General features: G+C 37.2%; 1 protein-coding gene across 4 annotated transcripts in view; it reads left to right on the top strand.

Annotated features, from left to right (window-relative positions):
- NOL4 (nucleolar protein 4) overlaps positions 1-12,783 on the top strand; it is a 135,977-nt gene that overhangs the window by 109,690 nt on the left and 13,504 nt on the right. For all 4 annotated transcript variants that reach the window (XM_034429707.3, XM_034429706.3, XM_034429708.2 and 1 more), the window contains 2 exons: positions 1,784-1,900; positions 9,802-9,982. In XM_034429707.3, coding sequence (XP_034285598.1) covers positions 1,784-1,900; positions 9,802-9,982 — 298 coding nt within the window. The remainder of the gene's footprint in view (positions 1-1,783; positions 1,901-9,801; positions 9,983-12,783) is intronic.

The raw sequence follows: 12,783 nt of genomic DNA, 5'->3' as shown, positions 1-12,783 counted from the left end.
TGTTACATTTCAGTCTTCTTTTTCCTGTTTATCTATTATATTTCAGTACTAAAGTTAATTTATTACTGAATTGCCAATTTCAATATATTCAGTACTCAAATGAATGGAATAGTTCACATTTGCAACAATAAACTACAACCAACAGCATAGAAACAGAATCTGCATTATTTTCTGAAGCATGCAGTCTCTATGAATGGGCGAGTTTCTCTTGCAGGAGCTGTAGCCCCTGTGATTCCCTCCAGGAATTTAGGAGTTATTAGGAAAATCTATTATAGAGAAAAAGAAAACTCCTCCAACATGATGACTTATACTATTTGATTTCCCTTAGTCACATAGATACTAAGAAAAATGAACTATTATGATGGGAAATAAATGACAGTATTGGTAGAGAACAGAACAGTGAGAGCAGGTTTTCCCCCAATTCTCATTAACTCTGCTTAAAATAATTGCTTCCCTGTAGCCACTTGCAATGTGCAAAGGATATCTGTGACAGATTACTCTTACTTAATACTTGAGTGGCATGTTGACTTGTCTGTAGCAAGATTGTTAGAAGAGTGAGAATGAGGTCTGTCACTTAACAGTACTACCAACTCTCTTGATATATGTGCATGTTTACGTGTCTGACACTCAATTTATGATTTGATTCCGAATTAACCCTTGGGTGCAAAAATATTACCTATATTTTGTTTGTATAGGTATTCAATTGTGTGGTCTTTTGGAAAATGAATACATGAGTAAAATAAATTAATTAAAATAAATGAATTTCATTAATGATGAAAAGAATATTCCATTAATATTTGATTTTATAAAAATGTTAATGACTGATCTGTGTCGGAACTAGTAATTTACAGCTTTTGAATACTTAAAGGGCTAAGATGTACTATAGTAGGATTACAGTTTGTCATTGTAATAAAAAGTATTACAAACACCTCTTTATTATTCTTTAAAGAAAGCTTACAACCCATTGGATAAATAAGAGCCTTGGTAGTACAGTGGTCTAAGGCACCCTGTTATTAAACTGGTTATTAAGACCAGCTGCCTGCAATTACTGCAGGTTCGAATCTCGCCAAGGCTCAAGGTTGACTCAGCCTTCCATCCTTTCTAAGGTAGGTAAATTGAGGACCCAGTTGTGGGGGCAATAAGCTGACTTTGTATAAATATACAAAAGGATGAAGGCTATTGCTGAGCACATTGTAAGCCGCCCTGAGTCTCCGGAGAAGGGCGGCATATAAATCAAATTTTTTTAAAAAATTGGTAAACAGTTTAAATGTATTTCTTCAACAAAATTAAATTGCTTAAAGATTGCTGCTGTCACATATTTTGAAGATTTTCATTTGCAAAACTAGTTAAAGAGAAAAGCATAAGGACATAGTGGTAAAACATATATTATTGTAGTAGAATTATTAATTAAATCTTAAGTTATATTTCAATAATACTTATTGATTACTTAATATCTGTATAACATATTTGTTTTAAGCCTTTTATATTTATTATCTAATCGTAATCCTTACAACAACACTGAGTCAGCATTGTTATCCATGTATTGCACTGAATTAGTGGAGTTGGGAGGGAGGGCCATTCCATTAATGGCCAGGGTAAGAAACTAGGTTGTTTTGAATTCAAAAGGATGAACTGCAGGTGAAATCTCCAATTTTCACTTTTCAGTTTTGACAGTCCTTATTTCTACTTTTTGTTGAAGTAAATTAAGTAGTTGCCTATTGACTGCTTGTCCTCATTATTATGAATAATCTTTTTATATTCTCTCTCTCTTTCTTTTCTATAGTCAAGACCCATTCCCTCACATCTTACTTCTGCAGTAGCTGAGAGTATCCTAGCTTCTGCTTGTGAAAGTGAAAGCAGGAATGCTGCAAAGCGCATGCGATTAGACCGACCGCAGCAGGTACAGTGCATGAGAAATGGGGAACACAAGATGTATATTCAGATGTCAGGTGTCTGAACAAAAAACAAAACAAAATAAACATAGAGAGATAAAACCTGTAAAGAAATACTATGTAATTTTTCTTATAATTTTTCTTAACGACTCTATTGTTGAGGTTTTTCCAGTTGAAAGTGATATTGTATGAGTGATATATTGTAATATGAGAACTCTCAGTCTATTCATGCAGTTTTGAGTAACTTTTCTAAAAAGGGAATGTCTTCAGTTTGTATTGGAGGAAAGAGGAGAAAAGTAGGAATAGGATGATACATAGGCTCCAATCAATATTTGATTGCCCATATGTTCTGTTATCTATAGTTAAGGCAAACTTGTAACATGACTTGGAAGCATTTTTGGAAAATTTGAAAATTTAAAAAATAGTTTATCATTGCACACTAAAAGTCTCATTATCAATATTGTATTGTAAAATATCAGACATCAATAGGTACTGTATAGCATATTAATAAGGACATCTCCATTGCTTCATTGAGAATCTTTGAAATCTCATGGACAAATTTGTAAAAAAAATGCATTTTTATTCTATTTAAATACAAAACTATGTCATTATAATACATGTGTAACCTCCCGCCCAATTATAAATACCACTCAGATTGGCTAACAGTAAAAGTCTAAAATCAGCTACAAAATTACCTAACAAAAGCAAGCTAAAAATAACTGGTAGCATCTGTAAATAAAATGTTATTGTATGAACATCTTTACAGAGGAAGGCCAGTCTGTTGTTTTGAATCAGGGACTTTTTTTTTTTATTTGATTTATATGCCGCCGTTCTCCGGAGACTCAGGGCGGCTTACAATGCATTAAGCAATAGCCTTCATACTTTTGTATATTTATACAAAGTCAGCTTATTGCCCCCACAAACTGGGTCCTCAATTTACCTACCTTAGAAAGGATGGAAGGCTGAGTCAGCCTTGAGCCTGGTGAGATTCGAATTTACAGTAATTGCAGACAGCTGGTGTTAATCACAATACTATCAGTCTGCTGAGCCACCAGGACTTTCAGAGTTTGTTTGCAATCCCTGAGAATGGTGCCTTCTATTTGTTGGCCAACATTACCACTATTGATGGAAACACAAGATAATTCTTATCTCTCTTTTTTTAAACCCATGGAGCTGTTTTCAAAAGTGGGTTAGAATGCTTTCTATACTGCTTGGACAATTAATGTATTTTTGTTTTCTTTGGTTTTTAATGGATGTTAAAGTGAGCTAATTATTATTTTGTTTCTCTTGTTTTTAAAAATTAATAGGGAGGATCACAATACACGATATAGGAATCACTGAATGTTTAGCATCTCAGATACAAAACATTTGGCTATTTCTAAATTTGTAAGAACAAATTTAGACTCTTCAGTGTAGTCAAGATACTCTAGGTTTGATACTGTGTTCATGTAAACAGCTAAGCTGTGAATACTTCAGAAATGATTATATCCAGCGTTTCAGAATGCACATAAACACAGCTCTTCTTTGCTATTCTTTTAGAAAGTACAATATTTTTCTGTTCTTTGCTGACATTGTACTTTAAGAAATCTCATTAATGTTAAGACTTTCTAATCATTTTTAATGAAATGCAAGCTAGTAAAACAATATGTGCTTCATTTTACTCCCTATCTGCTATCTCTAATACAATGAAGAAAAAATGAATGTATTTATTATTACAGGTATATAAAGCAGTGCAAATTAACGTCATCCAAAACTTGAAACAAAGCTGTACTAATATATAATTGCATGCACATCTTTAGCGTAACCACACCTGACAGCAACCCAAAAGCATTTTCCAGCTAAGATGGCATAACTAATCACTGCTTCACTTCTCTGTACTCAACTCCTTAATGACCAGATTGTCTCTATGGTACAGCAATCTATCCAGACAATGTCCACAGTAACTTGCTCTGACAAAGGAGCCCTCCGAGCAAGGCATTTGTGCCAATTAGCTATTTCTAAGAGTCAGGCTGACCATTCTTTTGCCATAGCTCTTCAGATTCCTCAACTTGTGTTATAGTCCTGTGATTGGTTATAATATTTAGCTTACAATACAAATACAATTTATTATTACAGTCTTGGACCAGAACAAATAAAAGCACTCAGTATATACCGTGTTTCCCCGAAAATTGGACATGTCCTGAAAATAAGGCCATGCCTGATTTTTGGGGTGGGCCTAAATATACACCCTCCTCCCAGAATAAGCCCCCCCCCTCTTATACACACACACACACACACAGGTCCCTCACCCCCCAACCCTCCCAAGGCAGCCACACCCCTGCAAACCCCTGCGCTCCCCGCTCTTTTGCCGCCAGCGGCACCAACTGTAGGCCTCGAGCGCCTGCTCCTGTTCCTGTGCCATGGTGGTGGCCCTCCTGCTCTTGCCCCTGTGCCCAGGCATTGCATATACATAGCCTGTGCTACCAAGCGCCCACCACAATAGCCCCAGGGCAAGCATCGCTGCCCTGGGGCTTCTTTCGCAGAATGGCCACTGGTGGTCAAGCTCAGCTGCGGGCGAGGAGCATTGGCCATGGCTGAGCTGGCCAAGCTGTGTTTGTAGGTGCTGCCCTTGGCACAGCTGCCCGGCGTCTCACTGTTGGGCACCTGGAAAGAGTAAACTGGACCTGCAGGTTCGCCAATGGGCGCTCTGGTCAGTTAGAGCTCAGGCAATCAGAGCAGAGAGGAGCAGGGGGGAAGGGGAGGCCTCAGGCCATGGTCACCATAGAGTGGGAAGCACACTCCCAGAGCAGCTGCTGCCCTTGTTGGGGTTTGGAAGATGCAGAGGCAGAGTTTGGGAGAGAGAAAGAAAGACTTCTGCTGCTTCTGCTTTTGGGTGCATGCAAGGAAAGCAGCAGAAGCAACAGAAGTCTTTCTTTCTCTCCCCCAAACTCTACCACTGTGGCTTCCAAACCCCAGCCAGGGCAGCGACCACTCTGGGAATGTGCTTCCCACTCTATGGTGATGGCTGGAACTGGACCCTGCAGGGAGAGCTGGCCTAGGCTGTGGCTTCCATGCGGGCGCTGGTGGTGGGCACCAGCGGCATTGGCTATGAGCTGAAGGACCTGGTGCTCACCAGCTTCGCCACATCGACATGGTGAGCCCTGGAAGGCATGTGAGCAGGGGTGGGGTCAGGCACTCATGCAGCTTGGCGCCTTCAGGCCACTTGCGTTCTACACACACACCCTGTGGGAGGGGAGGGGCTTGATGGTGGCATGCCCAGGCCTCCTGCACTCCCAAACTAATAAGACCCCCAATAATAAAGCCAAGCCTTATTTCGGGGTTCAAAAGAAAATAAGACCCTGTCTTATTTTCAGGGAAACACGGTATACACTTAAGAATTCTAGTATAAAATAATAAATAACAACTAAAATCTATAATAAAATCCAGTGTCAATTATACATGGTCTGACTATACAATAGTAGCAATCCCTAAACTGTGGCCCGTTGTAGGTTCAACGCTAAAAGGGAAATGACTAAGCAGTGCAAAGGGTTAGACACAATTGTTATATACATCGCTATGGTGGAGAAGATACGTATTTGCAATGAATCCCCAGTGCTGCTGCGCAGAATCTGGCCACCTGAGCTGTAGTTATGGACTGTTCATCCTTAAGCAGCCACTGAAAATAAGTAGTGTCAGAACGGCCAGGATACCAGTTATCAGCAGAATATGTTTTTTCCTAATCTCCATATAAAAGGAACATCTAAGGAACATCTAATGTGACCCACAGTCTCCACCTCTCCTGAGCCCCAGGGACAGAGTCTTTCTGTGAAGGATATCCTTTTGTACATATAATACTGACTCTTCAGATTGGTGGTGGCTGTTATTCCAGAGTAATTCTGGGAAGTGTTCAAAACAAAAACAATGCTGATCTTTAACTCTGGAGGAGCTGCAGGTAGAGTGCCCTAATATATTTTGTTGCGTCAGCAAGCCATGGCGTTGCCTAGCAACCCGGAAGCATCTCCCATTGGCTAAGACGTGACAGCCCAGCTGGTGGGAAAATAAATGCACACCATTGGTTAACTCGTTTGACAGCTGCTATATAAATAGCGGCTTGACAGAAAGTTGTTGCCGGTTTCCACATTCTTGTTGCATGTTAGTTGTTACCCTAATAAAGGGATTTATCTTGGAAACCATCTCGTCTCAGTTTCTAGCCACCCTCATTCTTCCGAACAGAACATATTTCCATTCCTAATGAGCTATCTGAGACAAAATTTATTAGGATTTTGAAAGGAACCACCCTGCTAGGAAAGCTGTTGGTAGTAAAACCAGCCCACTTTGAAAAGGATACTGTAAAACTGGGAAAGAGCATAAAATGGCAAAGCAAATTATCAACTATCTGGAATAACTTTATCTGAGGAAATCTACTAGCTATGGTCATTGTCAGCGACCTGTAAGTTGAGAGGCAGTATGCGTCTAAATAACATATCACAAATATTCCAAATAACATTTGGCTTCTTGTGGACATCTGGTTGGCCAGTTTAGGAATAGAATATTGGACTGGAGAGGTTTTTGATTTAATCCAGTGGGATTATTTTCACATTCTTGAAGACACACCTATATTTTTGTGTAAAAAAAGTACTCCATATATCCTTGTATTATAAATATTGGCTGCTATCCCTACTGGAACTTTATTTTATGTAAGTTGAAGCATACTGAGCTCTTCTATTTAACTAGCACATGATCTTGGAGGGTTAATGCATTTTTATTCAGATAAAGTTCCCCGAACACTTAATGTTAATGGGATTTAATGAACCAAATCAGCAGCCAAACAGCATCTAGTCCCTGTTTAGAAATAAAATTTTCCATCTCTACTGATCGCATCAACTCTGTAACCTTATTGAAATTGAAAGAAATTCTTGGCCACTCTGATATGCCAAAACACACAGCTGTAATTTGAGCTTTTAAGTTTATTGCTCATAAAATTTAAACTGGGTCAAGCCCAGAAGAATTAAACCTAATAGAAAACACAACATTATGTCAAGATGGTTCTTTACTAGATTACATGGAAAAAACAGCATTGTCCAATCAGACCATGGATACTAAAGAAAATGCCCTCAATCCCCATTTGCACAGCTGGTCACATTCAGCAACTAATGGACTTGGATAAGCATGTGCATTTCTATTTACATCAAAAGTTGCACCTCTTTAGTTCTTGGATCAAAATGAATGTGTTGCAAATTGGCCAAAAGCTTGTTGCTGGTCAATATTTGTATTGACATTTTTGCTGCAAGATTCATGATGGCTTGAATTGCAATTTATATCACACATACAGATACACAGAATCACTTGGATATAGGTAATGTTTTATAACAAACTTCATTTGTCTAATAACTGTAGAAAATAGATCCCTGGATTATACAGTACAGATAATCCTTGATTTACAATCACAACTGAGTCCAAAACTTCTGTGGCTAAGTGACACATTTGTTAAGTGAGTTTTTGCCCCATTTTTCGACCTTTCTTGCCAAATTTGTAAAGTGAATCACTACAATTGTTATATTAGTAACATGGTTGTTAAGTGAAACTGGCTTCCTCATTGACTTTGCTTTTCAGAAGGTTGCAAAGGGTGATCACATGACCCTAGGACTCTGCAACCATCATAAATACGAGTCAGCTGCCAAGCAGCTGAATTTTGGTCACATGACCATGGGAATGCTACAATGGTGTGAAAAACAGTCATAAGTCACTTTTTTCAGTGCCATTGTAATTTTGAATGATCACTAAATGAACTGTTGTAAATCAATGACTTTCTGTATAAGTATTCCAATGATGGGTAATGATAAAATAATTTTCCAAACAGAAAATTCCTGATATACCAGGGTGTCTTAGGTTATCCCTCTAAATTTCAGAAATGCACAAAAGATTACAATTTACCTCATACACTACCTATATCTATTGCATTTATGCATCATAATAATTTTCAATAATCTCAGTAACACTGAATTTATATGCAACTGTGATTGCTACTATGAAATTGTTCTCCTGGTACTACAATCTTGTCTGTAATTCTATTTTAGACTGAGTGGACAGTATAGTTCATTCCCAGGCCAGTTCTATTTTTCCTGAGCAGCTAATATCCCACATGAGAAGAACCCATATTATTTATTACTCATAAAATCTATTATAGGGATTATTGCGACAATGCAGGCTACGGTGACATACAAAAAGTTCCCATGTCATTCCAGATTATGAGTAGTGATTAAAGATTCCTCCTAGAATCGTTTGCACTACAATTTGAATATTAATCCTTAACATTGCATCCATTTTTAAAGGAATTAATGCCTACTTCCTAAATTGTAATTCTATAACATGGGAGTTGACTTTTCACAGCAACAGCAATTATTCTCTATTTTGTCTTTCTTATCAATTGTTGTTAAGTCTAGGGTGCTTTATGGCTGGTGTTGTCTTTTTGAATTCTAAAGTCCCAGAGCACTTTAGCTTCTTTATTATTAATATTTTGTGTCCATAATCTATGGTTAGATTCACAGACTAAGGCTGGTGGAAATTTTAGAATTCAAGTCCTAACCAAGGATCTAATAATTATTAAGGTAGGGTCTAAGGACAAGGAACAATTCCAAGCAGAGTGAGGTTTTGTTTTTTTTTAATTTAGGGAATTCTTGTCCAATAAATTCAATACTTTCAAACATCAGTCCTTTAGGTGTTGCTCCGATACAACTGGTATATCAAACATCTTATGAACAAGAAGCCTGTCTCTTTGGATCTTAAAGTCCCATAAGAACTTAACCTGTTCATGTTCCAAAAGCTTCTCAACTTGAGAACATCAATAGTTTCTACTACATTCAAATCCAAACCTCTGGCAAAGTTTCCAATGAATAATCCTGACAACTCAGACATGACCCTGCTTATAGTCAGTTTGTGAAATTTTGCTGCAGCAAAAAACAATTATTGTTGGTTCATTGCAATCAGCCAGATATTTTGACTGGATTTGACATTTTTGTCCACCTATAGAATCCTTCCCAAGGACATGGGAAAGGCATGTGTTGTTGTTGGATGGCATTAAAGGTATTGTTGCAAAATGTGAGCTGTTTCAAGCTGCCTTTTGTTATTGACTAATGGTAATTTTGTCATTTTACTGATAATTTATTTTTTCACAATTATTTTGTCAAGTATTTATTATTATCTTCATAGGTGTTGGTTGTATTAATTGGGATAATTGAGATAATTGATCTAGCATTAATTTTGAATGGTGTATAGCATGACTGGCAACCTTTGTCATTTGCCATTCTGGGTTGCTGGGAGTTCAGCAATGTATGGAATAATAAGAAGTCTCAAATCTGGATTTTTGCATTCCATGCACCAGAAAGTTGAATAACAATCATCTTAATGATACTTTCTGAAATATAAGCAGGGTTATCTATCATATCAGACATGCCTCTTGGTTCAGGTAGAAAATGAGACTGGCAGTGAGTTAAATGCAATGCCTCACGATGCTTCTTTCTTCCATGTTTCTCTTCTATGATTCCATTATACAGTTCATCATGGTATCATGATAGCAAGCCAAACAAATGCCAATATTAGCATAATAATTGCCTCTTAATTTTATCTGTAGTTTCACTTTAAACTTCCATGCTCTGAGTTATCCTTCATAGAAAAAAGGGTGGAGACTACAGATTCATAGAATTGGCCATACATTTGACCAATGATAATAATGACAGTTAAAGTTATGCAGAGCTTCCTTTGTTTTATTTCTGGCAAGATTAAAATCTCGCAGTGGTTGTATTACATCTTTTCTTAATTTTTTGAAAATAATTCATAAATACTCTATTAAACAACAGTATAATGTCTTAATCTTTTTATGAAACCTATGCCCCTCTAACTTGACACTCTTCACTGGACATTGTTCCTGTAGGATGATCCTGCTTCTGCTGACAAACCATTTAAACAGGAACCAACCCAGGTCACACACTCGACATCAGCTGTTTCCAGTACACAGGAGGTGCTGTACATCAATGGAAATGGGACCTACAGTTACCATAGTTACAGAGGGTTAGGAGGAGGTCTGTTAAATCTCAGTGATGCTTCTACTAGTGGTGAGTGTTTTTGCACTTTTGCATATACATTTGCACGCATACATATCTGTCCTCTTTGGAACATTGCTTCCTCCTTCATTTCAGCATAAAAATTAGCCAAACCATTCAGTTGTTCTATGGGCTAGCATCCTAATATTATGTTAATGGACACAGATTAATAATGTTTAAACCTCAGCTCTTTCTCTAATTAAACCTAGATCTATATAATATAAAATGTAGAGTATTAGATTTAGGAAAAACAAAAAGAATCATGGAAAAGCACGGTAATTGGAAAGAATTTTCATTTTCTTTTAATAGAATGGAATTGTCTCTGCCTACTTTATCCATTTCTCAACATCTATGACGTTTCACTACCTTCAGTTTTTTTTGAATTTCAGTTATATTGCTAAAGAATATTCCAGATACTTAAAAGAGGAAAAATAGTCATTCTGATAAAATTCACAGGGAAATCTGGAAGTATTAGAGCCAATATTAATATATTTATTCTTAAATCAGAGTAATAGTTACTTGATCAGATTACTAGTTTCCTCTAATACCTCATCTTCAGGATTAAGAAAGTATTACTGTTTGCTCCAAATCACTACTGTCCAATTTCTTGTTTTGAGGAATACTGTGACTGTGATAAATTTGTGATCTTGATCTGAACTGGCCATCTTTATACTTTCATGTTAACTTTTTATAATTACTATATATAAGGAATATCTTTATGCCTCTCATTTGCATCAAACTCTCTCAATCTATCAGTCTGGAAATATGACACAGATGTTCCCTATTGTAGAAACTACTAATGTCATATATTTAATGTCATTCTGCCTCAAGAAACACGGAAAACAAACATTTCTATGAGTGTTTTATCATTTACATTTGTAATATAGAGGGCAAATCATCATGAAGAATGACTATACAGTATATAGCACAGTTTGTAGTTTTCTTCAGGACAGCAACATCTTGGATGGATGCCTGGATAATTCTAAATTCATATCCTGATTCTAACCATGTTTGTTTAGAAAAGGGTATCCCATTTAATTTAACAAGACTTTCTTCTCAGCATTGCAGTGTACTACAGTATAGAATTGTTTCTGCTGGCAGAACAAGTGTAAAACCTAAATGCTTAAATTATGCATCTAAATAGTATCACTTCTTTCGTATAAAAACATGCTTCGAGAATGATAATATAATTTAATCTGTCTTTTAAAATATATGAAGGACAAGATATTGTAATACTATTCTTTAAAACAAGTTATCTACATTCTATTAAAACTCTCATTGCGTTTATCTGTTAGTCTGTACATTCAGCTTAGCCCAAAAGATGCATTATACCACAACGATTTTTGAATCAAAGTACCTAAATCTGCACATTAAAGAATTCATAAAAATGAATTCTATTACTATTACTTCTGTGGAATTGAAGTTTCCATAATGTTCAGACCAGTTTTATTTGCAAACTTGTGGCCATTTCAGCATCCCTGGGGTTATATGATCATGATTTCCGATGCTCCCTGCCAGCTTCTCATAAGCAGTAACAATGGGGATGCCAGCAGAAAGGAGGGAGTCACTCCTGCTTCCACTGCTTTTTTGCCTGCCTGGGGTCATTCACTTTATCTGTTTAAGTAGCTACTGACTTATTATTGAAGTATGTTTTGTCACTACAATTATTTTTCTGTTTATGATATATACTCAAATTAGGTGAGTAAACAAATAATAATCAAGACATCCCCAAATGCCTCCCCAATGGATACTTTAAAAGGCTTTCAGTAGCTTGTTGGAATTTTGGAAAGGAAGGAGTTGAGGTGTTTTGCCTACTTACTCTTTCCGGAAGAGATTGGACAATCATTTGTCTGAAATAACAAATAGGGTTTCCTGCTTAAGCTGGGGGGGGGGGGTTGGACTAGAAGACCTTCAAGGTCCCTTCCAATTCTTACTTCAAATAGTTCTACAAAGAGTCAGGAAGAGGGTTCTCAAGAATGAGAAAGTGGAACTCCCTTTCCTTCATCCATCCACTCAGTCAGTCAATGAGTCAGTCAGTGAGTGGATTATCTGCTACAACATTCTACCTGTCAATGATTACTTCAGCTTTAACCACAATAATACACAAGCACACAATAGATACAAATTTAAGGTAAACCACTTCAAACTAGATTGCAGAAAATACGACTTGAGCAACAGAGCTGTCAGTGCCTGGAATGCACTACCTGACTCTGTGGTTTCATCCCCAAGCCCCCATAATTTTAACCTTAGACTGTCTACTATTGACCTCACCCCATTCCTAAGATGCCTGTAAGGGATGTGCATAAGCACAACAACGTGCCTACTGTCCCTGTCCTACTGTCCCCATTTATTCGTATCCATTTCCTGTATTCATAATCATGTTTATGAATCATATCTGTTATCTTATACATGCTTGACAAAAATAAATAGTAAGTAAGCTTTTTATTGCGGTCAGAGACCAAATTAAAATACACATAGAAGGGGAGTATATTTTACAAATATAGCTAGATCATGTGACAGTACACCATCTACTGCCTCAGATACAATGATGATCTGTCCCCGTCTACACACACACACAAACACAGCCAGCCGAGGGTTAAGAAAGTACTTGGCATGCACACAGGTCGTTATCTCAAACTTGGCAGCAATATAAGCACCGTCTGCCAAGAGCTTTTACTGCAACAGATAACATAAAATTTGTTGAGGGCGGGGCCACAACAAATCTGTACTATCAATACTAGTGATCCTTTGCCATAGGGGTTACCCGTCTCTTCCCCCATTTTTTTTCAGCCACGACTGCAGCAAAAATTGTT

The sequence above is a fragment of the Pantherophis guttatus genome, chromosome 3 (assembly GCF_059756535.1).
Source record: "Pantherophis guttatus breed Tessera chromosome 3, ASM5975653v1, whole genome shotgun sequence".
Taxonomy (NCBI): Eukaryota; Metazoa; Chordata; class Lepidosauria; order Squamata; family Colubridae; genus Pantherophis; species Pantherophis guttatus.
Note: the sequence above shows the minus strand (reverse complement) of the source record. Positions and strands in the feature narration are given on the sequence as shown.